This window comes from Sceloporus occidentalis, unplaced genomic scaffold (genome assembly GCF_023333645.1).
Source record: "Sceloporus occidentalis isolate IW3139 unplaced genomic scaffold, rSceOcc1.0.p SCAF_3, whole genome shotgun sequence".
In the NCBI taxonomy this organism is placed as follows: Eukaryota; Metazoa; Chordata; class Lepidosauria; order Squamata; family Phrynosomatidae; genus Sceloporus; species Sceloporus occidentalis.
Window position 1 is genome coordinate 248,850,047 of NW_028316983.1, and position 25,799 is coordinate 248,875,845.

At 49.0% G+C, this 25,799-nt stretch overlaps 1 protein-coding gene across 2 annotated transcripts in view; it reads left to right on the forward strand.

The window, feature by feature from the left end:
- Positions 1 to 3,702, forward strand: part of HSF1 (heat shock transcription factor 1) — a 70,575-nt gene extending 66,873 nt beyond the window's left edge. For both annotated transcript variants that reach the window (XM_089518170.1, XM_089518171.1), the window contains 2 exons: positions 464 to 533; positions 2,714 to 3,702. In XM_089518170.1, coding sequence (XP_089374296.1) covers positions 464 to 533; positions 2,714 to 2,919 — 276 coding nt within the window. In that variant the 3' untranslated portion in view covers positions 2,920 to 3,702. The remainder of the gene's footprint in view (positions 1 to 463; positions 534 to 2,713) is intronic.
- The last annotated feature ends 22,097 nt before the right edge of the window (positions 3,703 to 25,799 follow it).

Sequence of the window (25,799 nt, forward strand, 5' to 3'; positions counted from 1 at the left end):
AGGTACGAGCATCCTCCCCACCCTACTGGCCTACTGGCGCGGGTGGGCGGATTTGAGTTCTTCAATACCACATTAATATTACGCTTCTCGGCTTAAAATTGACTGGGGTTCCTGGGTAGCTCCGCCCGCAAGGGCGAGGGGGCCAGGGCCCCGGTCACTTCCTTTGTTCTTTGTTTCCTACCTGCCTACCAGGAGCCAAGTGGGCGGAGCCACCCGAAGTCAGGATGCTCGTACCTTCTCTGCTGTAAAGGGACGTCTTTCAGGTAAGTCCAACGTTCCATTCTCCTGCCTATAATATTTGTGCTGGCATTGAAAGCAAGATGTGTAACACTTGCCCCACGGAAGGTGCTCATAGTCTTGACTCTGACTTCCAGCCTCGCAAAGCTAGTCCTTGGGCTTGATCTCACCCTCTGGATCTCCTTGCTGGCTTTGGCTGAACAAATTGCACTTTCTTGCTTCACAGATTCAAGACCTTATCTCCTCCCAGGAGCAGCAGAAGCCGACAGAGGCAGAGGACTCTTCAGCAGACACAGGTAGGCATGAGGGCTCTTTGCTTCTGCTGCCAGGGTGGCAATGGTTGCCCTCAACGCTGCCCTTGCATGTCACACACTGGCTCTTAATAGGGATGCAATATTTAGAAATACTTGGGAAATGGTCAAAACAATGTTTCTCGAGAATCAGGAAACCCTGATGAGAACAATACTGGAATGATTAGAATCTTCACACTTTAGGATGTATTCTGTGCAGAATTCATACCAGGGCCTTTTCTTTCTTTTTTAGCAGAGAAAACAGCATTTTGTGCAGAGGAAATAGTGTTTTCTGTACAGAGAAATCATATTTTGTGCAGAAATATTATTGTCTCTGCAGAAAATGCTATTTTGGGCACGGAAAATGTGGTGTGATGGTTTGAGCATTGGACTAGGACTCTGGAGACCAGGGTTTGAATCCCTTCACAGCTCTGGAAACCTCCTGGCAGACCTTGGGCAGGTCACACTCTCTCAGCCTCAGAGGAAGGCAAAGGCAACCTCACTCTCAACAAATCTTGCCAAATAATCGCTTTAGGGGCACCATAACTCAGAAACGCCTTGATGGCACATAACAATAACAGTCCCAAACTTTAAGTTTGTGCAGTTTTTAAATACAACTGCACATTTTCTGATGACTTCTTTGCTGCAGGAATTAAAATGCTTAACTTGCTTGTTGTTTTCTTTGAGAACAAAATTAGTGAAGAATTACATCCCTCCTTCTTCACCACATAATTCCTTTCTCCTTGTATACGCAACCCAACAATTCCAGCTGGGGCAGGACATGCTGTCCCTTGTGGGCTGGAGGCATACAGTGGGTCATTCTGTGGGAGCTTTTGGAGGGCAAGGGGGTCCCCAGCTCCTATCCTTTCTGCTTCAGAAGGTTTTTTGTGTACCAGATATTGGTCTGTTGAGGGACTCCATGCAAATTAAGATGTGAGCTTGCCATGCCAGGACACTGTAGTGGCCTCTCTTCTTCTTGGGTCAGTTCTTGCCAGAAATAGCCCTATATCCAGTTCTGGATTCCCCCAGTTGACAGGCTAGAATGTGCCCCAGACCAGTGTGACAAAGATAGTCATAGGTCTGGAAACCAAAGGCTGCCTGATGAAAGGCTGAAGAAGCTGAGGAATTTTAGCATGGAAAGACATTGTTTCCAACTTATGGTGATGCTAAGAACTTATCACAGGGTTTTCTTGGCTAGATTGGTTCAGAAGGGGTTTGCCTCTGCCTTCCTCTGAGTCTGAGAGTGTGTGATTTGCCCAAGGGCACCCAGTGGGTTTTCATGGCCAAGCGGGGACTCAAACCCTGGTCTCCAGAGCTGTAATCCAGTGTGCAAATCACTACACCACACTGGCTCCCCAAGAGATAATGATAGCCATCTTTAAATATCGGAAGAGATATCACATAGAAGATGGGATTGAGAAAACATGCAGGGGTGGCTGTGTTGGCCATTTAACAAATCCAAACAAAAATCTATCAGTGATAACTTTATTGACCAACCAAAATGCACAATATACTTGTCGCAAGCATTCAAAGCTCCATGGGCTTCATCATCAGGCAAGATGTTGCAAACCAAACAGGAGAGAAAAAACAACAACAAAATAATTGGAGACGTTAGTCAGATGCTGCCTCCATGTTGTTTCAGTCCTTAGTAAAGATAGTATGCTGGGGAGTATATCTTTTGCAGGCAGGCTCCTCTTCCTTCTGGCAATAGGAAGATTTTCAAAGTCCAAGAAATTTAAAGTCCATTTGCATCTCAACAGGGACCCCTCTTTTGCAATTCAATATGTCTCCATTGGGATTGATCTTGTTTTCTGCTGCTCAGAGATTAGGACACGACTCAATGGATTCAAATATTAGAAAAGGAGATTCAAACTAAGTATTAGGAGGAATTTCTTGCCAGTTAGAGCTGTTCAGCAGTGTAACGGACTGCTTTGTGGCAAAGACCCCTTCATCTGGAGACTGATCTGCTAGGTGGTTGGACTAGGTGGACCTTGGGGTACCGTCAGTTTCTGTGATGCCTTCAGAACTTGTGTGAGGTTGAGGGCTCCCTTGGAGTCACCCGCTAGGCTGACCCCATAGCACAGATGTACCCCCCTCCATTCTTCCTGGTGTTCATTCTGTCTCTTTCCCCTTCCTTCCTTCCTTCCTTCCTTCCTTCCTTCCTTCCTTCCTTCCTTCCTTCCCAGGCAAGCAGTTGGTGCACTACACAGCCCAGCCCCTCTTCCTGGTGGACTCAAGCTCCATGGACGTGGGCAGCACCGACATGCCCATTTTCTTTGAGTTGGGGGAAACGCCTGGCTTCACGGAGGGAGACGAGTACTTAGAGGACCCCACCATCTCCCTCCTCTCCGGAACAGAGACCCCCAAGCCCCCGGATCCTGCTGTTTCCTAAGAGGCCAAGTCTGGGCCAGCGTGGTGGAAGGAATGAACTGGACAAGGGGCTCTGCCAGCTGCCTCCTTGCTTTCCCGCCAACTTTGTGTTGACCTCCCTGCTCTCTTTGGCTCTTGGAGGTCGCAAGGGTTGTTGTGTGTGTGTGCGTATGTGTGTGCGTGTGCGTGTGCGCGTGCGCACTTTAACAAGGGGTTCAGCCCCTGCCCTCTGCCAGGGATGAATGGCGGCCACTCCAGGGCAAGCACAGCACAGATGTGAACAAGGGGTGCCAGGCTGGCATGGCGGAAGTGGTGTGGACATTGGCTGCCAAGCGCCTGTGGCCTGTGACATTCACGATCAGCTCTGGCCTTGCCCCTGAGGTTGCAGTGGAAGTGGCGTGGCAGGGGTCACTTTAGAAGAGGAGCCGATGGAGAATGCCCCTTCCCTGCCTTCTGCCAGGATGGACTTGTTGGTTTTAAAAGGCAAAAAAAGCCGCCCCCTCCCTCTGGGGCTCAAGGGCTGGGTCCCTTGGTTGCCTCTAAAGTCGTTTTACCAGGTTTTTTTGGGGGGGAGGGGGTGATACAGTTCTCTCCCACCTCCCCTGGCCATCCACATACCCCCTGCTCCGGTCTGTTTTCCTTGGCTTAGCAGTAAGGAATTTGTACATTTACACTTTGATTGTTACTAGAAGAAATTGTATTTTGGATTTTTACACGAGAGAAGTCCCCCCCTCCTTCCCCTCTCAACCTTCCCTGCTATATAAATATCTCTATATACATACCCCAAATATATTATCTATATCTATATCAAGTGGTCTCCCACCTTTGTAGGCTGTGTTGTGTATTGGCAAGTTTATTCTTGTGGTTTGTTCTTTCAAAGTGGGCAAGCTGACCATCCTGGGAAGCCGGTCCCAGTCCGTGACCTGGGAATGTTCCTTCTGGCTGGGGGCTGCCGAGGGGGAGAACCGAAAGACCCTCCCTTTAAAGAGTGGCCCCACTCCTTCGGGGCAGAAGTTTCTGGATGGGCCTAGCCAGTCCCTGCTGAGGATTCTGGTTGTCTGTTCAAGTCAACAGTTAGACAACAACAGCAATTCTACTTCCATGCTCCAAAAATGGCCAGAACAGCCAAATAGTCGCTATTCTACAGCCTTCAGATGGTTCCCTGGACTGAGTTGAAGGTACTGGACTGAATAATGGGAGACCAGGCACCTCTGGGTCAGGGTCTCCAAGGAATGCCCTGCGTCCTTCTGCCTGCTTCCCTCTTTGAGGTCTGGATCCAGGGCCATTTTGGTGGCCTCCCAGACCTATTGGTTTATTTTTCTACTTTTTCGGTCTGGGGAAGGGGCATTTGGGACCCTGCTGGGCTATTTGTTTAAATATTTGTTTTAATATTTGAAGGGATGTTGTATCAAAAAGAGAACAGGCTTGTTTTCCGCAGCTCCAGAAACTAGGACAAGAAGCAATGGGTTCAAACTAGAGGAAAAGAGATTCCACCTCAACATTAGGAAGGCCTTCCTGCAAGTAAGAGCTGTTTGACGGTGGAATATGTTGCTTTGGAAAGTGGTGGAGTCTCCTTCTTTGGAGGCTTTTAAACAGAAGCTGGATGGTCATTTATTGGAAGTGCTTTGATTGAGAGTTCCTGCACAGCAATGGGTTGAACTCAGTAGCTCCTGGGGTCTCTTCCAACTCTATGATTTCATGATTTATGGCCCTTTAGAGGCTTTGAGAGGCCTTTTTTTAAACAGGAACTGGAAATTGATTTCTGCGTTACTTCCTATTGGGGAAAAAGGCCTCCATCTAAAATGGCCTGAAAGGGCCCAAATGTGGCAGAATTCATCCCAAGCTTCCAAGGGGTGTTGGATGGCATTTGGAAGCACCAAAGCCCCAGTTTTTGGTGGTGTTGGGGGCAGCAGAGGATCTTCTTCCATGTTTTCTAAGCCTTCAATAGTCTGCCAGCCCTGCTTTCAAGGGTCACCTTGCTGTGCGGTTTGCTCTCTGCCTTGTTGTGTTAATGGCGAGCCAGGGCCACGTGCTTCTCTCTGCATCAGGGCCATGGCTGAAGGCATGGTATAAACTATGATGCTGAGCCCCTAGGCCCCATGTCCATCTTGGGCATTTGGCATTGCCCTTGAGATGGGCTGGAGTGATGGCATCACTTGCCTACCCTGTTGACACTGCAAAATACGTGTGCGCACACTTGCCCATGTCTTTTCCCAGTCACTTTCCTGTGGGTGCAAGATGGCTGCAAGAGGGAGCTTGCGAGGCTCAGCGGCTCAGCAGAGAACAGAAATCCTTGTGGCAAAGGTGGCCCCATCACCCCAGAGCCTGGTGCTCCCCCAGGTAATCTAAGAGGTCTGCCTTTCAAAATAAGGCCAAGAATAAGAAGGAAGCTGGAAGAACATCCCAGGCTCACGCTCAATGCTTTCCATTGTTTCCCTAGGTGCCACCTGAGCTTCCATGGCAGTGCCCCATGGAGACCACACTGGATATAGCTACAGAGGGGGCAAATGGCAGCCTTGCCCCTTCCCACTCCGCTAATTGTGCCCTCACCCAGAGGAAATTTTCCCTTCACTCTCCAAATTTCTAGCACTGCAGAGAGTAAGACGTTGAAAATTATTCATGCCTGGAACTATTGGCAATGTTCGCGTTCCCTCGGTTGCTTTAGCTTTTGCACTTTTCCTTGGACATCAAAACAATATTTCTAAACACTTGACTGATCTTTCAAGTTCCTGCAATGCTAGAAGTTGGCAGGTGCCCATGCAAGTGTGGGGAGTGTTGTGGTCTCCCTTGGTTGTGTCAGAGGGCAGCGCCCCCCGACTGGTGGCCAACCCAGAGACCAGTGGGGCCGTGCCGAGTGCGGCTGGGCCTGGCGTGATGGAGAGGAGAGCAAGAGCGCTGAGTTTGCAGCTCAGCGCCAGTGAACTGTGGCCTGTCTTGGAGAAGGAAGAGGAGAGGAGGGAGGAAGGGTCCCGCAGGGGAAACCCACCGAACCCCAACCCTCCCGGTCAAGCCAGCCGTGGCTGCAGGGGTGGGATGCTGCGGATGACAAATGAGCAGCTGTTTCCCAGAGAAGAAAAATTGGTAGTTTTTTGTGGGGTTTTTGGGCTATGTGGCCATGTTCCAGAAAAGGAAAAAGAAAAATTGGCTTTTTCGTTTTTTGCCAGCCTCTCTGACAAGGGCAGGCGGGTCAGACTTGGGGCAGCTGGGAGGCCAGTCTTCTTGCCATGGCTTCCCAAAAGCCTCCCTGCACCTAGGCAGCTGGAATTGCCATTTAGTTCTGATTCTGTTCCCATGTTTCCCTGTGCTTTTTCTGGACTTCCTAATGAGGTGACTGATTGGCTGCCTTTGCCATTCTTTGCAAGATGGGGATGCATCAGTGGAGAAGTAGCATTTGAACCCTCCAAAGATGGTGGCATTGGAGCCCCAGGAGGGCAGGGGATGGAGAAACTAGAAACAAGAGGCTCGAGGAGAGGAGGTGGCAATGGCAAGGGCTTGGGCCATGGAGTCCAAAGAACCAGCCTCCTGATAGTTAGCTCTTGGGATTGTGGATATCTCAGGAACTCTGTGTCGTTGCTGGGTGCCTTCAAGTCGTTTCTAACATGGCAACTGGAAGGCAAGCCCAGGGTTTTCCCACCACCTACTGCAAACATTTATAACCAATAATAGTGAAATACCAGAAAGTGCCAAAGTCAGAATCTCCCATGCCATCATGTTTCTGATTTATTGGGGAAATAATTACCTTCCTAGCAATGCCCTTTTGACTTTTGTCCCTTTGCAACTAGTTTTTTCCATGTAATCTTTCAATGTCAGCCCCGACAACTTAACCACAGACCCTTTGCAGACCCAAGTTTACACAAAGCACGCTTCTGGTTTGAAATTTAACTTGACTGCAGGTTCCCCCAAAGAGTTGCAAACTTCTTGTCAGCAGAAACTGGCATCTGCGACCAGCTTACAGTCTGGTCCCAGCCCTTTTCTCCAAGCTATTTGGTTTCCGATAGTTGGAAATCACTTTCACAGAAGTGAAACCTCCTTTGAAGGTTTTGAAATAGAAGCTGGATGGCCAGTGGTCAAAGGGAGGGCTTGAGTTTTGCATGGCAGAAGGGGCTTGGTTTGGATGCCCCTTGGTGGTCCCTTCCAATGTTAGGATTGTAAGAAGTTGAGACCCGGAGGTGCTGTTTGCTTGTCTTTATTGAACAAGGAGACACATGTGTGCCATCTTGCTGCAAAAGCAGGCAAGGCGCAGCAAGAGATAGCGAAAGAAAAGGCAGACCCACCCAACACCACATATCTAGGAGAAAACCCCAAAGCTGGGCAAGGCATTGGTGCAGCTCTGTCCTCCAAGGGAGCCATAGACCCCCCCCTCTAAACATACACGCACCTCCCCTTTTGCTATATAGCATGGCTAAGAAACATCCCACCTCTTTGAGAATCATTGCCCCCAGCGTCTCAAATGTAGGGACTGGGAGTTCACAAGGCTGGCTCCCCATCTTGCCTGTGCCAACCATTGGCCCTGACCCAGATGGCTCCAAGGAGATTTGCACAGAGGCTGGGAAGGAGTTCTTGACCTCAGGTTGACTGGACAGAAGAGTATCAAGGGGTCGCCAACACTGTCCTGTATTTTTGGGAAGCCACCAAATTCCTGGGACCATCCTGTGGATTGCACTACATCTCCAACCACTCTTCTGGCCAAACAGGACTGATTTGGGATTGGGATTGAGCCCAGAAATTGCCACCTGGTTCTCCAGACCCCAATCCTAAACCCTCCTTTTCTAGACTTCAAAGATGGAGCCATGTTAGTCTGGAAAATCAGCCTGCAAAGACTGAAACTAACTTTGAGGCTAACCGAAAGAAAGAAGTTGGTAGCATGAGCTTTTGTAGACTTGAGCCTACTACCTCAGATACATGTCTTACATCTGTCTAGAGCTGCATCTGCATAATAATGCAGTTTGACACTGTTTCAAGTGCTATGGAATCCTGGGATTTGTAGTTTGTTATGGCACCATAGCTCTCTGACAAATATCTCAGCATGAGCCATGGCAGTTAGCGTAGTATCAATGAGCATTGGTTCTGCAATGCAAATGCAGCCTAGGAAAAAGGACAAGGCTATGCTAGATCTGTGAAAAGTTCTCTTTTTGGTACAGCAACTCCCAGAATCCCCAGCCAGCAATCTCGAAGCTGTTGTCTTAAATAAGGAACTTTTATCCAGCTCTTCTCAAGACAGAGGAAGAATGGCACAACCGTCTGTACCAACCTTGCTGGCTTTGCAGACTTCCTTGGGAATATCTCTGGGGCAATGGATGCTCAAAACTGGGCCTCCCTCTTGACCTATGGGTCCTTCTCTTGCCCCTGGCCATAAGGGCAGTGCAAGGGGGAGAGGGACCATGGTGGATCTGGCCCACCCACCATGGGTCCCAGTTGCCCAGTTAAACTGGGTTTGCATGTGGAATGAGGAGGCTGCCATCTCCCATCCCATTTTGGAGCCCTGCTAGCAGGAATATTGTTGGGCTTTTAGGACAAATTATGATAGTTTTAGGGTAGTTTCTTCTCTCAGGGTCCTGCCCAATTTCCCACCCAGCATTACATCCTCAAAATGGCTGGAAACCTGAAAGTGGGGCAAAGGAATTTGCCCAGAAATATATCAATGCCGTCAGTGTTTGAAAGCTGAGGTCACTACTTGTTTAAGGAATGTCATATTGAGGAGGGAGCAAGCTTGTTTCCTGCTGCTGCAGTGAACAGGACCCAGAGCAATGAATGCAAGCTACAGAAAAAGAGATTCCACTAAATATTAGGAAGAACTTCCTCATAGTAAGAACTATTTGATGGTGGAATATACTCCCTTGGAGAATAATGGATTCTCCTTCTTTGGAGGTCTTTAATATAATTAATATAATATTATTATTTTAAACAGAGGCTGGATGGCCATGTCTCATAGGGGATGCTTTGACTGGGAGTTCCTGCATGGCAGAAGCGCATTGGACTGGATGGCCTTTTGGGTCTCTTTCAAGTCTAGGATTCTACAATTCATCTGCCATGGCTTCCTTTTTTAAGGTAATTGAGAGCCCCCAGCAACTTCACACTGAGATGTTGCTGGACTGCAGCTCCCGTCAGCCCTAGCCAGGTCAAAAGATGATGGGAGCTGCAGTCTGAGGATATATATAGGGCCATAGCCCTGCTGGGAACGAATAAGCTGCCCGCAGCCATATTCCTGTAAGTGGTGCTGGGTATTGGGGGGGGGGGGTCTGAGACCCACCAGGTTGCCATTCCTGAAGAATGAACAGGATGCCAATGGCTGGTGCCAGCGTCCAGGGCACCCTTCCTTTGGGGAGAGATGGGGCCTGGCTTTTGCATGTGGTACTTGTCCATCTGGATAGCTGCCTCCCTATGCCTGGCAAGGTATTTCCCTCCAATGGTGGTTGTCTGCATGTGTCCTGATTTCCCTTGTTCTGTGCAGCCTGGCTCACTTGCTAGAGCCAGCTGGAGCTCGGTCCCTCCGTTTGCAGCCATCTTACAACACATTACTTTGGCTCTGTTTGGGGGAATCTGGCTAAATGGCAGGAACTTGGTGGGCTGAGTTTGTCAAGGGGTCAGTTTAGATAGCCTTTGAGAGATCCCTAGAATTCTCACCTCTTGAGCCATTTAATCTCAAGGTGGTTCAGGACAGTGGTCAAGACGGGGGATTTATTTTATAGAAGCATGTAATTAATGTAGTTTGGTCCCACTTTTAACCGCCGTGGCTGCATCCCACAAAATGTAGAGAATCTGCAAAGCACCAGAACTTCTCCAGCATGAAACTTCCTAATCCTGGAATTTCATTGGAAGGATGCGGCCATGGCATTTGAAGTGGGATCAAACCGCTGCAAAAAAAAGAGATGCAAAAAGAGGTGGCATGAGGATCTCAGTGCGCCATTTGCGCCTCCTTTCTGCGCACCCCTGGATTTGCACTTTGTGCACATCTGGAAACCAGCCGGGGCAGGAACAATGGGGCAGAGAGAGCAACAGGCAGTGGGAGCTGCGATGTGGAGCAAGGCTAGCATTTCTGGCCCGGGTACAGCTGGCGCAGGGTCAGGCGCGGACTATATCTTCGCTGGGGCATCCTGGGATCTTCAGCAAAGGGTGTTGGCGTTGTTGGTGTCGGCGGAGGAGAAGGAGGAAGAGCGGGCAGCAGTCCTCTTCACATGCCTGTGGAGGAGAAGGGAAACAGACACCAGCTCACCACCTCGTCCTGGCATGCATTTGCCCCCATCCTCTCCCTCCCATTGCCCAGGAGTCCCAGTCTCCTCCTCTTGTGTCCATAGGGTCATAGGTTTGGAAGTGACCCCCAAGGGCTATCCAGTCCAACCCCATTCTGCCATGCAGGAACTCTCAATCAAAGCATGGCCATCCAGCCTCACCATCTCTTCTGGCATCACCAGGTGCCAGGTTCAGCCCCAAAATCCCAGGGCCCAGGATAGTCCCGACCCGGCAACTTTGTTTTGAAAAACGTTTTAAATTTTATCGGTGGAATAATTACATTTAAAAAAAATAGCTTTGAGTGCTTTTGCTGATTTTTCTGTCTGTCTGTTTTGAATATTTTAAGCCGCTTTGAGCCGCAGTGTTGGGGGAAATTGGGATATAAAGCAAGAAACAGGCAGGATGACAATTGGCAACCCTCCAGGTATGGTTGGATTGCCCCTTCCAGCAGCTCCCACAGTGAGGAATGCTGGGAGTTGCAGTCAGATGCCAGGTCAGGATGGAGATTTGGGGGTCAGACCTTGAGGCCTACAAATGACCCCTTTGTGATGTCATGGGGGGCCTGGGTGATGTCACAAGGCGCGGACCACCCCTACAAGGTGTAAAAACTCCTTAAGGGTCATCCATCATTGCAAAGTGTCCTCCTTTCAAATAGAAAGGACCCAGTTTAACAAAGGAGGGATGCAAAGACCCTGATGCACACATATACACTTTTCAAGGCAGCGCTTTGACCTTGGGATTCCTCCTGAAAACTGGAAAGGAAGGGCCAGACCCTGAGATTTGGTAGCCCTAGGCTGGAAACCCCTGCAAGGCCGAAGGATTCGAACTCCTGGCCCAAAGGATAGCTCATTCTGGGCCCTTCCTGGGATACTTATCTTGGGACGCAAGCGACTCCTCTGAATCCAATTCGTGGTCCAAACCTGTGGAGGATAGCATTCCAGGTTATGGGTGAACGCCTCTTGGGGAGGACACTGACCGCTGACTGACCGGCCAGACCCCCGCGTGTCCCTTTGGGAAGGATTAGAGGCCAGGGTGGCACAGTGGCCAAGGGCAGTGTGCCACCAAACTCAAACCCAGGCCACCAGGGAGAACTTACTTTCTTGGGATTCGTGGGATTGAGCCGTTATGTCCGGAGCAGGACCTGCAAAAGAGCCAGACGTGAGAAATGGACATAAAAGGACAAGGTGACCAGATGTCCTGACTGCAAAGGAGGACGAGGCACCACAAAATGTAAGACATCATCATCATCACCATCATCATCACCATCATCCTGCTTTTCTACCAAGACTGGGATCCAAAGCAGCTTACGGTCTAAAAAACACAGTACAATTAAAAACTTACACAATAGATAATTAAAATGGGATTAAATTATTGTAAACTATTTATTATTGTAATACTAAAAAGTTAGATCATCCCTTTAATATTGGAATACAATTTTAAAAATATAAAAATCACTTTAAAAAACAAACAAGCAAACCAACAGAACCAGACATTTGATACATCCTGGAAATAATCAATTAGCTATTCTGCCTAATTTGGTGTCATTTGCAAATTTGATAAGCATGCTCTCTATTCTTGCATCCAAGTCATTGATAAAGATGTTGAATAAGATGTTAAGAGGTGATATGATAGCCCTGCTTAAATATTTGGAGGGGGTGTCATACTGAGGATGGAGCAAGCTTTTTTCCTGCTGCTTCAGAGAATAGGACATGGAGCAGTGGATGCAAGCTCCAGGAAAAGAGATTCCACCAAAACATTAGGAGGAACTTCCTGAGAGTAAGGGCTGTTCGACAGCGGAAGATGCTGCTGGCTCCATGGAGAAACATGGAGCCTCCTTCCTTTGAGGTCTTTAAACAGAGGCTGGATGGCCATCTGTCAATGGGGATGCTTTAATGGAGAGTTCCTGCATGGCAGAACGGGGTTAGACTGGATCAGGGCCCTTGGGGTCTCTTCCAATAAGATTGTATGGTTCTTTGAATAGTACTGGATCCAGGACAGAACCTTGTGGCATCCCAATGGTCACTTCTCTCCAAGATGAAGAAGAGGAGCCATTGCTGAGCACCCTTTGGGTTTCATGTGTGAAATGGTGGAAAGCATGAAAGTATGCTCTCCAGAACTGTTGACCCATGTGCACATGTTTAGAAAGTCTTTTGCAAACAGTGCGCATGCCTGCAGGTGGGCACAGAGGAGAGAGGGGCTACCTGGCACCTGCGCAAAGACAAAGGCTAAAGGTCAGGGTATCTGCAAGGAAGGAGGGCTGGGAGGCCAAGAAGACCCGCTCTTTCTCCCCACTGACCCCACAACTCCTGGCCACAAAGACCCCGGCTGTCCTACCGCTCTGTGCATCTCCTGGCAGCGGGTCCAAGCTGAAGGATCCGAGGTTGGAGGCATCGCCGTTGAGGAGAAGGTCCCCGTTCACCTCGTCCGTGTGGGAGCGGTCAGCGGCTGCAAAGCTCACAGGGGCCACCCCTGTCCAGGAGGGGCAAGGACAGTCAGTTTCAGCAAGACGGGGGTCCACCTTGCACTCCCAGAATTGGGAGGACAGCTTACTAGAAACCCTACATCTCCAAGGCTATCCCATACAGTAAAGTGCAATAACATCCAAAATCCACAAAACAGGGATAGCTTTGTTGCTGCTGTTGTTGTGAGCCTTCAAGTTGTTTCTAACTTAGGGCAACCTTAAAGACAGCACCGTACTATCAAATGTTTATGACCAGTGAGTTCATCTACTAAAATACTCCATTCACAAACCTTTAAAGGTTAAGCAAATCCCCCTTTGGCACAAAAAGGTTGTGGGTTGGATGGAGCCAAGGGAGGAGAGGGGCAGGACGCGCCCAGCTATGGGGATCCAGGTCAGTGGGGTGGAGAATCCAGTCCAGATGTTAGTCTAAGCCTCTCCGAGGCAAACTGCACCTGTTTTGGGGAATGGGGTTCCTCAAATACACCTTGGGGAAGAGCCAGCGAGGGGTCAGTGATTTGACTGCTGGACTGTGACTCAGGAGACCAGGGTTTGAATCTCTGCTCGGCCACAGAAACCCACTGGGAGACCTTGGGCAAGTTACACTCTCTCAGCCCCAGAGGAAGGCAGTGGCAAATTCCCTCTGAGCAAATCTTGCCAAGAAAGACCTATGATAGGTTCACCTTACGTTTGCTGTAAGTTGGAAATAACTTGAAGGCCCATAGCACACCTGGGAGAACTCCATTACAGTTCGTACTAAAGCCTGGAACGGACTCGCCACTCCACAGACATGAGGTGGGTGGGATGGAGGCTTGTCAAACCTACCTGCCGTCACCTGTTCCAGGGGGCTCCCGATCTCACCTGTGGCAGGAAGACATGTGTCAAAAAAACCACCCCACAAACCTGTTTCTTCTGCTCCTTCCCCACATTTTTGTACCTCAGCAGCAAATGGGTCTCTTCTGCCAGCTTTGGCTCTCCAAGACGGATCTTTCTCACCTCCTGCTATCTGAAGGTGCGTCTGCACTGTAGAAATAATGCAGTTTGACACCACTTGTAAGTACTGTAACTCCAATGTCATTGAATCCTGAGGTTTGTAGTTTTGCAAGGTCTTTTGCCTTCTCTGCCAAAGAGTGCTGGAGCCTCACCAAACTCCAGATCCCAATATTCTGTAGGATGGAGCTACACTGCAATAAAGGCATGTCAAACTGCATTATTTCTACAGTGTAGATGCACCCTAAGACCCTGGGCCTGTGTACAGGGGTCTTCTCTTTTTTTTAGCCTTCAGTTGGATGCAAAATGCGCATTTTCCCTCTTCCACCCCGATACCTCTCCCATCTATGGGGTTTGACTCACTTTCTCCTGAAGCCTCAGATTTGCCGGGGACGGTGGGCTCTGAGTTTGCCATCAGCTCTGGAAGAGAGGCAGAGAATGCATCATAGATAGAGACAGAGACCACGCTTCTCCTTGAGAACCCATGCCCCAGACCCTCTCATTGTCCTGGTTTGGCACAGACAGTCCTGATTAATCCTCTGCCATCCCATTTCCCCAGCTGCTTTTAAAGTGTCTCGGTTTCTTCTCCCACTTTGTCCTTATCTTACTTCCATTGCTGCAAACTGAGTCCAGAGTACAAAATTAGTTTGCATTCAATCCGCTGGAGGGAGAGGAGATGGGGGTCCGAATCTCGCCCTTCCCAGGAGGCTCAGGCAAAAGCAAATCCCTGGCTTGTCCGTTCTTCCTCATGAATAACTTATGACACTGCGGCCACACTCTCACGGCCACCATAGTCTATGCCAACTCTACGATTCTATGATCTTGCTTGGCCACAGCCTAGAATTGCATTGGCCTTGTTAGCTGCTGCATCGCACTGTTGACTCATGTTCAACTTGTGGTCTACTTGGACTCCTAGATCCCTTTCAGACGTAGTTTCATTCAGCCAGGTGTCCCCCATAATCCGATATCTGTGCATTTCCTTTTTCTGCCCTAAGTGCAGAACCTTACATTTCTCCCTGTTGAATTTCATTTTGTTAGCTTTGGCCCAGCTTTCTAATCTATTAAGGTCACTTTGAATGTTGATCCTGTCCTCTGGAGTATTTGCTACTCCTCCTAATTTGGTGCCATCTGCAAAGTTGATACGCGTGCCCTCTATTCTTTTGTCCAAGTCATTGATAAAGACGTTGAAAAGGGCAGGGATTTTTGCTCTGCCCAAACCCACTTCAGGAAAGCAGGAACGCTCCCTCCGGCTTACCTGGCGCCTGGCTCCCTGCTGGAGACGTGGGATCCGGGGAAGTCAAGGGCTCTGCAGAATGGGAGCAGAGAGAGGGGTTTGTTACGCAGAAGAGTAGGTGGAGGACCTGCTTTGGGGGAAAGCGACAGGTCCTTTTGGCCTCACAGGAGGAGACCAAGCCTACAATGTCATCAGTGACTGCCTGCACAGTCCAAGGCTCAAACCACTACACCGCAATGGCTCTTGTTACAGATTTACGCTTTGAATTTTGCGGCCTTCATTATTCACGGATTTTATTAATATGTTTATTAATAGGAATATCTAGGTCCTCCAGCGCAACTCTATAGTCACTTAAACCAAAATTCGCACTGGAGGACCTAGAGATTCCTAGAGAGGCGTTTTCTCAGGTAAAAACATAGTGTTTTTGCTATTTGCGGTTTTTCCCCATTCAGGGGGGTCCTGTGCTCCTAACCCCAGTGAATGGGGAGGGACAAATGCACTTATATCCCCCTTTCTCCCGATATAGGGACTCAAGGTGGCAGCCTTTAAATCAACCATCCCTTTTTGTATTTCTTGCACTTGGCTGAGCTCTGCCCTCCCTGGCATCACTCCTGGCCTTCTCTTGCCTGCCAAGTAAGGCTAATATTGCCTTCCTTGGGACCTTGGCTTTATGCCCTGATTGAGGGAAGTATCCTAGAGACTATTAGATAAAAGCCAAAGCTGAAAGGAATGGAATATTCTCCTCTTTCAACCTGGGAGGATGCCAGACTTAATTTGCAGGACCTGGGCAGAAAAGTGAAGGACGGGGGTCTTGGAGATATCCCATCCATGGAGGTGCCAGGAGTTGGGGTCCACTCAAGGGCAGTCGACAACAACAACAACTCCAAGGTACCAGCAAACTCTGTGGTTTTCATTGCAACAGGTGATACCCCGCCTCCCCCATCTCTCTCCCCACAAGGTCCCAAATGTGGAGAGCCCTTCCCATCTCTGAGGTGAGGCATGGGGCACCGGCTGAGTCTTACCATCTGCAACCACAATGGCCAGGAGCAGAACCGCGGCGGCCGTGAGCAAGAGGAACCTGCAAGGAAGAAGAGCGCTGTTACCCAAATTGCTGGGTTAGCAAGATGGCACCCACAAATTAGTACAGTGGGCCCTTCCCTTATGTGGGGGATCCATTCCGGACCCACCCACCCCCACATAAGGGGGAAAACGCTGATTCTTGAGCCTCATTAGAAGTAATAACGCTTGTGCCTGTGGCACAGCATGGGGCACATGGTGTGCGTGCGCACCCCATTACTTCCTCCGGGGCGCGCCAGGGTTTTTTCCGGCGGGACTTCCAGCGTATGCTGGAAGCCACATAAGGCACGCCTGCGTTTAATGTGGGCATACTGTACACTCGTCCCCCTGCACTATGGCTTTGACTTTTGTGGATGTGGTTATTAATGGGTTTTACTAGGAGTCTCTAGGTCCCCCAAGGCAACTCTGTGGTCAACTTTAATCAAAAGTCGCACTGAAGGACCTAGCGATTCTTAGAGAGGACCCTCCTCCAGGCATTTGTTGCTCCTCCTGCGCAACTCTGTGGTCAATGTCCAGCAGATGTTGACCACAGAGTTGCGCTGGAGGAGCTAGAGATTCCTAGAGAGGTGTTCTCTCAGGTAAAAAAATAGTGGTTTTGTTATTTGTGATTTTTCACATTCACGGGGGCCCTGTGCCCCTAACCCTAGTGAATATGGAGGGACACGTGTATATAATAAGGGAACTGTAATAGCTCCAATTAATGGCGGCGAGAGGGCCAGGGTAACACAGGCTGGGACACAAGCCTTTGTACCCCTTTGTACACCAAGTGTCTTTGTACCCTTTGAAAAACTAGGACTCTGGAATGCCAAGTACAACTCAGTTTTATGAACAGCAAAGGGGGAAACCGCCATTCACACAAAAGCATACGCACACACACAGATGAAGTAAGACGTATAAGAGGTGATACTGGATAGAACATTACAGTATTGCAATGGGCAATACGTACCAGTCCCAGAGGCCAGGCTCCAAACTGGGAGGAAACTGGGAGTTGAATGTGACCCAGTCTGCTTGCTGTGTAACCGAATCAGCAGTACTGAGGGTCCAAGTGTGAATCTGACAATGCTTCTGCCTTACGGAAAACTCAGCCGAATTGCTACGGTTCAGACACATGGCTTTTTGTGGGTTTTTCAGGCTCAGTAGCTATGTTCTAGAAGAGTTTATGCCTGACATTTTGCCTGCATCTATGGCTGGCCTCTTCAGAGAATGCTGGCATGGCAGCATTCTTTTATGCCAGCCTTCTCTGATGATGCCAGCCACAGATGCAGGCAAAATGTCAGGAATAAACTCTTCTAGAACATGGCCACAGAGCCCAAAAAACCCACAAAAAAGTATGTTTGGATGCCGGTCATGAAAGCCTTTGAGTATTGATACCCAGAAATGGGTCCTAAGGGCAGTATTTCAGGAGCTGATGGGCTTAAGCAACTTTCCCATGGGAGAAGAATGGGATATGATATACAGTAATGAAGAGTTTAATTCCCAGAAGGACATTCCCTTTGCCTGTTGTATGCAAACCATCTCCCAGTCCAGAGCCACCTTCCCGTAGTCAAGGGATTGTGCTGGTTCCGATCTGGGGAGATCTCATCCTGGCCAAGTGCCTTAGGCTTCTCCCAGGATGAGCCATCGGGATCAATAGAGTATATAGCTGCTTTCCTTCAATGGGGAGCCCCTATTTGGGCTACTTGCCTAAAACATCCCATCTTGATATAGAATTGGTATCAAAGGTAACAGAAAGGCGACTAAGAGCTGGATCTTGGGCTAAAGGGCGATGGAGGAGGGAAGACTATGACTGGAAATGTGTTGGAGAAGAATAGGAAGAGGGATAAGCGCCTGAGTTCAGAGTCACACCAGAAAGCCCTCTTGGCCTCTCATGCTCCCAACTTCTCTCTTTCAGTTTGCTGCAAGATCCCTTTGCAAACTCTCTTGGCCAGTTCATCCCATTTTCTTCTTGGCTCCCACCCTAAATTCCCAGTCCTCACTCATATGGCTTTAGGCAACATCCTTCCTCCTGCCTTTGCCCCCCAACGACTATCATTAAAACTGGACTTGTCTCACATTTCCACATCCACAAAGTTTTGCATTCTTATCGAGATTCTCACGCAGAGACTGCTCTGTCAGTCTGTCCCTGGGCTTTCCACTCCACCAAATGCATCTGAGGAAGTAGGCTCAAGTCCATGAAAGCTCATGCCACCAGCTTCTTTCTTCCAGTTAGTCTCAAAGGGGCTGTAAGATCCCTTTGCAGACTGGTTTTCCAGACTAACAACACAGCTAAGGGGTCATTCACACGTTGTTGTTTTTTAGCACATTGATGCGAATAAGCTCACTCACACATTCCGGGAGTGTTAGTCACGCTATGGAATTGCACCTCTGCTCATGTTTGTCAACACTCAAATAAAGATGGAGTCAACGATGCAAATGTATTCAAAGCACATTCAAAGCATACAGTTTTATCCCGGTTTATTCCAGGTCTATTTGCATTAGTTATTCACACAGCTGAGAATGCAGATCTTTTAGGAAAACTCAGGAGGAAAATCTGACATCAATTATTCTGGGTTCAGGGTGGATTTTGGCAGCTCCCCCCCCCCCCCAAGAAAAAAATAACCCCTTAATTGAATGCATTTGAAATGCATGTGAACAACAAAGATTCAACCCAGATTCTACCTAGATTATTTTCACGGTCTGAATAACTCCTAAGTCTTTGGAATCAGAAAGCTAACCTCACCTGGGACCCTCCTGGTTGACCTGAGGCATGCAATGTGCAAAGGTAAAAATATCGACTGTCCACACTGTGCAGTTAACACACTTGCATACTGCTTGGACTGCCATGGCTCCTTCTTTTGGAACCCAGGGACTTGTAGTTTAGGGAGGTCCTTACTGATAAGAGCTCTAGAGTAGTATTTCAGGGAAGCCGTCTGGAGCGGTGGTCTCAAACTTTGGTGTTTCTGGATGTTCTGGACTTCTCTTTCTCTCGCTCTCCCTGGCCATGGGATCCCAAATTTGGAGATCCATCTCTGCCTCCCCATTGAAGCAAGGGATGGGGCAGCAGATGAATCTTACTAGATGGAGTTTGGCAATGCTGTATCTGCCATGGCTTCTGGGATTTGTAGTTGTAGAATTTCTGGGATTTGCAAAAAGCATCCCATTGACCAAGCTGCCTGGGATTTCTAGCACCTGAAGTCCAAAACATCTGGAAGACCAAAGACTCCTTGGACTAGGGCTTTTGGGCACAGAATTTTCAGTCTCTCCCCCAAACTACAAATCCCAGGATTCCAAAGGAAAAAGCTAGGACAAATTCCTATCACTTAAAGTAGTTATTCTTAAAGTTTGCTGCTTTAGGATTGCAGCACTAATGCTAGCAAAGGGCATTTTGACTCTTTAAGAAAGGTGCTGCTTATATCCTAGATATGGACCATTGTAAACAAAGTTTTATTTTGTGTGGGGCTACTTAACAAAAAGGAGAGACTCTTGATCCTAAATGGAGATGGAGTTAACCCACTCCCTGTGCTGAAAATACCTTCTGCACATGCTCAGGGGCTCAGGGTGATCAAGTGTCCTCTCCGCAAAGGAGGACAGGGCACCGTCAAATGGAGGGCATTCAAGGAAAAAGCTGAAAGCTGAAAACCCTCCTAGAAATATAAACTCATCCTTCTTAGTCATGCTCAAAATGGAGGACCTTTTGCAATTCAGAAGGTTGGAATGGAGGATGAGTCCTGGAAAAGGAGGACGTCTGGTCACCCTGTCGGTGGCTGCCCTGTTCACAGACTGGGATCCAGCATTCAGACTCAACTGGAAGCTGATGGACTAATGCTGCATCCACACTGCAGCGTTAACACAGTTTGACACCACTTTACCTGCTATGGCTCCATGCTAGGAAACCCTGGGATTTGCAGTTTCCTGCAGTGACAGAGCTCTCTGAGAGAGAAGGCTGGGTATCTCACAGAACTACAAATCCCAGAATTCTGTAGCATTGAGCCATCATGGCAGGGGCCTGGCTCAAGACTCACCTGGACAGGTGCATTGCAGAGCCAAGGTTTCTTTTCTTTCCAGCTGGACAGGCACTGTGGCCATTGCATGGGCCATAATGGCCTCTGTGGTCAGCAAGGAGCCAAGGCAGCATCCGCTGCGGCCATTATGGCCCATGCAATGGCCTCTGTGGCTGTCCAGCTGGGGAAAAACAGAGCCCTGCAATGCACCTGTCCAGGTAGGACTAGCTCCGTCCCTTGAAACAGAGCGGCTACCTGAACCCAGTAGACTCCTTCCTTCAGGATGACCAGACATGTCCTCCTTTCTCAAAGTGCGTCCTCCATTTCAACCTTCTGCCCAGGAGGACAGACCACCAGAAAGCCAAGGTGTCTTCCATGCGCCTGAGTCTGGAGGTAATGTTAGACACAATATTTCTAACAATTTTGTGCATGAAACAAACATTTATGTAGCATGTACATTTGGATGTATGCGCAACGAACCACCAGAAAACAAAGGTGCGTCACTCTGTCAGCCACCCAAGTGGACAATTTTGGAGATTTTGGAATTATGGTCAAGCAATACTCAACCAGCAGTAAGAGTAGATCTTGGGAATGCAGTTCCCAGAATCCACTGGCCACTGGCCATGTTACTTGAGAGTACTGGATTCACTTTTCAGAGGATTAACTTTTGGGCTGGGTGACCAAAGTCCTCCTTTTCCAGGACCTGTCTTAGGAGTTTATCACACGAAGGAGATCGGGAGTTTATCCTGTGGCTATCCTGGAAAAATCGTGTAATTACATGTAACGATTTCACACAACGTCACACAAAGCCCACCATTAAAGTGGTCACAAAGAAGCATTAACGTGCATCTTTTTACTTTTGGGATTTCAGTGACAACACAATTCCAGTATCGTTGCGTGTGATAATCATTTGCACAATTACTTGTCATTTTCGCTTTATTTGCAGGATGCTTTAAATGCACTTTAATCTCTCTCCAATGCCAAAATTAGCCCCAGCGAGATAAACTCCTTCCATTTCAACCTTCTGCCCAGGAGGAATTCCAAACCGTCTTCCATTCTGAGCCCAACCAAGGAGCACGAATTTACCTTTATAGGAGTGTTTTGAGCTTTTATTTGGCGATGCCCTCCATTTTCCCAGAATGGCTTCCATCTTGCGCTGCCTTGTCCTCCTTTGCAGACACCTGGTCACCCTGCCTTCCTTGCAGCCCCAACCCATACATTCTGGCCCTGGACCACTGCCATGCCCATCCTCCCTTGGAAGATGCCCATTGCTCACCTGTGTTGCACCTGCATGATCCCAGGTGATGCTGTGGACCAAGGCAGGAGGGTGAATCTGGGATGCAGGTAGGGACACTGCGATGATGCCCTCTGTGCGCAGAGAAGCCGCAGGGACAAAGGGACCCATTATATAGGTCTCTATCTGTCCAGGGAGGAGCCAGGCCCCATGGAGCATGCAGTGCGTTGCTGTGGGGCACAGCCAATCTCAAAAAGGGGGCAGGGGCTTGTGGAGGGATGGAGAAGTGCACCTGAGAAGCTACCTAAAACGTGGCAAGGGGCAGTGATGTGCCAGGCATTCTGACCCAAAGGTGCAGAGTTCTTATTCCTGGCCAGCACTTGGGTCTCTCCTTCCCAGGGTACTTTTCCAGGACATGTCCTCCATTTCAATCTTCTGCCCAGAATCCTAGAGCTGGAAGAGAGGGGAGAAATTCCAAAATGCCCTCCATTCTGAGACGACTAAGAAGCATGGATTTATATTTCTGCAAGTGTTTTCAGCTTTTGTTTTGCAGTGCCCTACATTTTGCAGTGCCGTGTCCTCCTTTGCAGTTATTAGGACATCTGGTGGTCACCCTGCTTTAAAGCAAGTGAAGGAGGAGGATTTAGGAGCAACCAGAGGAGACATCACAGCAATGGTGCCCCATCCAGAACAGGGATGATAGCTACTAGCGTGAGGCTCACTTTGGCCATTGGGAACATATTTGGCACATTGGGGGCACATTTAGCACATTTGAGTGCAAATTTGGCAAATGTGGGGGCAGATTTGTCATCCAATGCATGGATGATACCTTCCTTTTCCCACATCGCCCTACATTTTGGAGTGCCTTGTCCTCCTTTGCAGTTATGAGATCTGGCCATCTTGCTCCTTCCCTTTCCTGGTCCGGCCGGGTAATGTCCACTCTCTTCTCCAGCTGGCACAACCTTCAGGGCTGGAGGGCATAAAGTGTATCTGCTGGGCCAGATAAACCTCTGACATGGCTCTCAAATCCCTCCAGGCCCCCCGGACCATCCTTTTCCAGCTGCCCCCAAGTGGGAATAGCTCTCCTGGAAGCAGACCACCAGCCCCAGTAGCACCCCACTCATGCTGTCATTCCTTGCCAACACCTTCAACTTACAAGGACCCCACGGATGAGAGACCTCCAGGCCATCCTGACATCCACTGCTCTGCTCAGGTCTTGCAAACTCAGGACAGCCATTGTGCCCTCCTTGAAGGAGCCCATCCACCTGTAATGGAGTCTTTAACTTTCCCATGCACTATTGTCTTTTCCAATGAGTCCTGCCTTCTGGTGACGTGGCCAAAGTACAACAGCCTCAGTTTCATCATCTTGCAAACATCAGTGATGAAAGCAGGATCAAACTGCTGCAACTGCTTAGTGCAGACACACATTCTTGGTCTGAGGGGCTTTAGCCAGCCAGTAAGGGCCAGTATGGCATAGTGGTTTGAGTGTTGGACTACAGGTCTGGAGACCAGAGTTCGAATCCCAGCTCCACCAAGAAACCTGGAGACTAGCTGGGAATATATTACAGGGAGGGCTTGAATTGTGTCTTTCTGCATGGCAGGAGAATGACCCGATGGCTCTTGGGGGTCCCTTCTAACTCTTCCTAGATTCCATGTATTCCTGCAGGAGTCCCTTCCAGGTCTAAGATTCTCTGTATTATTGCACGCCTGAAGGAGATTAGATTGAATGGCCCTAAAGGGATCCCTTCCAACCCTAGGATTCTGTATATTCCTGCATGGCAGAAGGCGGTTGCGCAGGATGACTCCTGGGGAGTCTCTTCCAACTCTAAGATTCTGTGACTCAAAAGACTAGGATTGCATTCACACTGCAGAAATAATCCATTTGCCAGGGCTCAACGTTACAGAATTCCAGGATTTGTAGTTTTGTAGTTTAGTGAACCAGTGCGGTCTAATGGTTTGAGCTATGGCTCTGGAGGCCAGAGTTTGAATCCCTGCTCAGCCATGGAAACCCATTGGGTGACCTTGGTCAAGTTGCACTCTTTCAGCCATAATAATAATAATAATAATAATAATAATAATAATAATAATAATAATAATAATAATACAGTCATCCCTCCATATTTGTGGCTTTGATATTTGTGGATTTGATTATTCACAGATTTCATTAATATGTTCTCTCTAGGACTGTCTAGGTCCTCCAGTGCAACTCTGTGGTCAACTTTAACTAAAAGTTGCACTGAAAGACCATTTGTAGCTACTCCAGTGCCATTCTATGGTCAGTGTATGTTGGACATTGACCACAGAGTTGCACTGGAGGACCTAGAGATTCCTAGAGAGGTGTCTTTCAGGTAAAAACATGGTGTTTTTGTTATTTGCGGTTTTTCCATATTCACGGGGGTCTTGTTCCTCTGACCCTAGCAAATATGGAGGGACAACTGTATAATAATATAATAAAATTTATTTATATCCTGCCTCTCTACAAAATGCAGTCGGGGCGGCTTACAAGGTTAAAATATACAGTCTGAACCCAGATACAGTCTGAACCCTTGGGGTAAAGCAAGAGCCAACCTCAGATGAACCAATCTTTCCAAGGAAACCCCAGGGTAGGATCGCCATAAGTTGGAAATGATTTGCAGGTGCACAGCCAGGTGAAGCTGCAAGCCAGAGCCCAGAGGAGGGAGGACCAGATCTGGGTCCATCTTGCCTGGGCAGATGTCCAGCCCAAGCCCCCTCCATCCAGCCCCTCCATGCCCCATATGCCCCAAACAGAGACAGGCCTTACCACCCAGGAGACAAAGGCAGCTTTGTAGCTCTGGAGCAGCTCAATGGCCTTTTGTTCAGGCTTCCCTCCTTGTTGCCTCCCCTTTTATTTTGGCTCACTTGGATTAAAGGCTCTGGCAGCCACTTGAGGGGGGCTGGAGGGCTGTGGGGCCCAGATCCAAGTGCAAAAGAGCACCTCCCCACAGAAGGACAGTCTGGGGTGCCACCCACAGCCCTGCAAAGGAGGCTGTATGATGAGCTCCTCTTGGCCATCTCACCTGCCCAAAGGTGGTGGGCAAGGGATGCGGGCTTACACCAAACCCTGGGGATTGCATTGGATGATCCCTTCCAACTCTAGGGTCCCATGTATTCCTGCATGGCATAATGGGGTTGGGCTGGATGGTCCTTGGGGGTTCCTTCCAACTCTTGGATTCTGTGTATTCCTGCAGGGCAGAAGGGAGGTTTGTACTGGATGGCCCTTAGGGTCTCTTCCAACTCTAGGATTCTACATATTCCTGAATGGCAGATGGAGCTTGGAATGGGTGGCCGTTGGGGATCCCGATGCTGCTATTACCAGTGTTGTTTCTGGGATGAAACTGAGGCCCTGTTCCTTGGGGCAGACCAAGGACTGGCATTTGGGGAAGGAGATGCCATGCTAGCCAGAGTGAGGATCTGACCCCAAAGCAGTGCATTTGAAGGACCAGGGATGTGGGAGGAGAAAGAGGGGTCTCTCTTGACTCCCATCTCAACATTGTCCAGGCCTCAGCTGAGTGTCTGGCCTCTTGCAACCGAGTTGCTTGAAAGGCAGTTAGCAGCTGCAGGGAGGAAGGCTCCCCATGCGCTCATCGTAAAGCCTTCCTTGGATCAGCTCTCGCCTGTGGCCAAGTGTGCAGCTGGCTCTGGCTCCAGGGAGCGATGGAGGCCTGGTGGAGGATAATGGGACATGGCAGCACCTGCTGAACCCATGGGTTGAGGATATTTAAGTATTTAAAGGGGTGTTCCATTGAGGATGAAGCAAACATGTTTCCTGCTGCTCCAGAGAACAGGACCTGCATCAATGGATGCAAGCTACAAGGAAAAGAGGTTCTACCTCAACACCCAGACTTTTGGATCTGGAAAACATGTCCTATGAGGTGTGGTTTAGAGAGCTGGGTAAGTTTACCCTGGAGAAGAGATGGTTAAAAGGGTTAGGGTTAGTGACATAATAGCCTTGTTTGGATATTTTGGGTGTCATATTGAGGATGAATGGAGTTTGTTTTCCGCTGCTCCAAAGAACAGGACCCAGAGCAATGGATGCAGGCTCCAGGAAAAGAGATTCCAGCTCAACATTAGGAGGAACTTCCTAACAGTAAGGGCTGTTCAACAGTGAATTATTTTGCATCAGAGAATGATAGACTCTCTTTCTTTGGAGGTCTTTAAACAAAGGCTGGATGGCCATCTCTCAGGGGTGCTTTGACTGAGAGTTCCTGCATGTCAGAAGGGGTTTGGACTGGATCAGGGCCCTTGGAGTCTCTTCCATCTCTAGGATTCATTGATTCTATGACTCTCAGCACCCAACCATGCGCACCAATGCTCAGGGGAGTGCACAAGTGTGTTTGCTTGGTGTGTGTGTGTGTTTAATATCCTGACCCAGAGAGTGCAGCCGGAGCGTCTGTGATGGGCAGGGCCGCCCCCATGCCTCCCTCCCCTCTTCCCCAGCAGAACAAGGGCCCCTTTGCTGTGGGGCAGGAGGCATCAATGCCCCTTTGTTCCCAGATGAAAGGGTCCCTTTGGAGGGAGGGGTCTGGCTCAGGAGATGGCAGTCTGAGATTGGTACCTGGAGCTGGACAGGTGGGGTGGGCAGGTGGGGGTCTGGCGGGCTCTTGGTCACTCTGCAGCCACCTTGGCGCCCTAATGCCAGGCCAGCCGGCCATCCTTTGAACACCAGCTGGTGGATGTT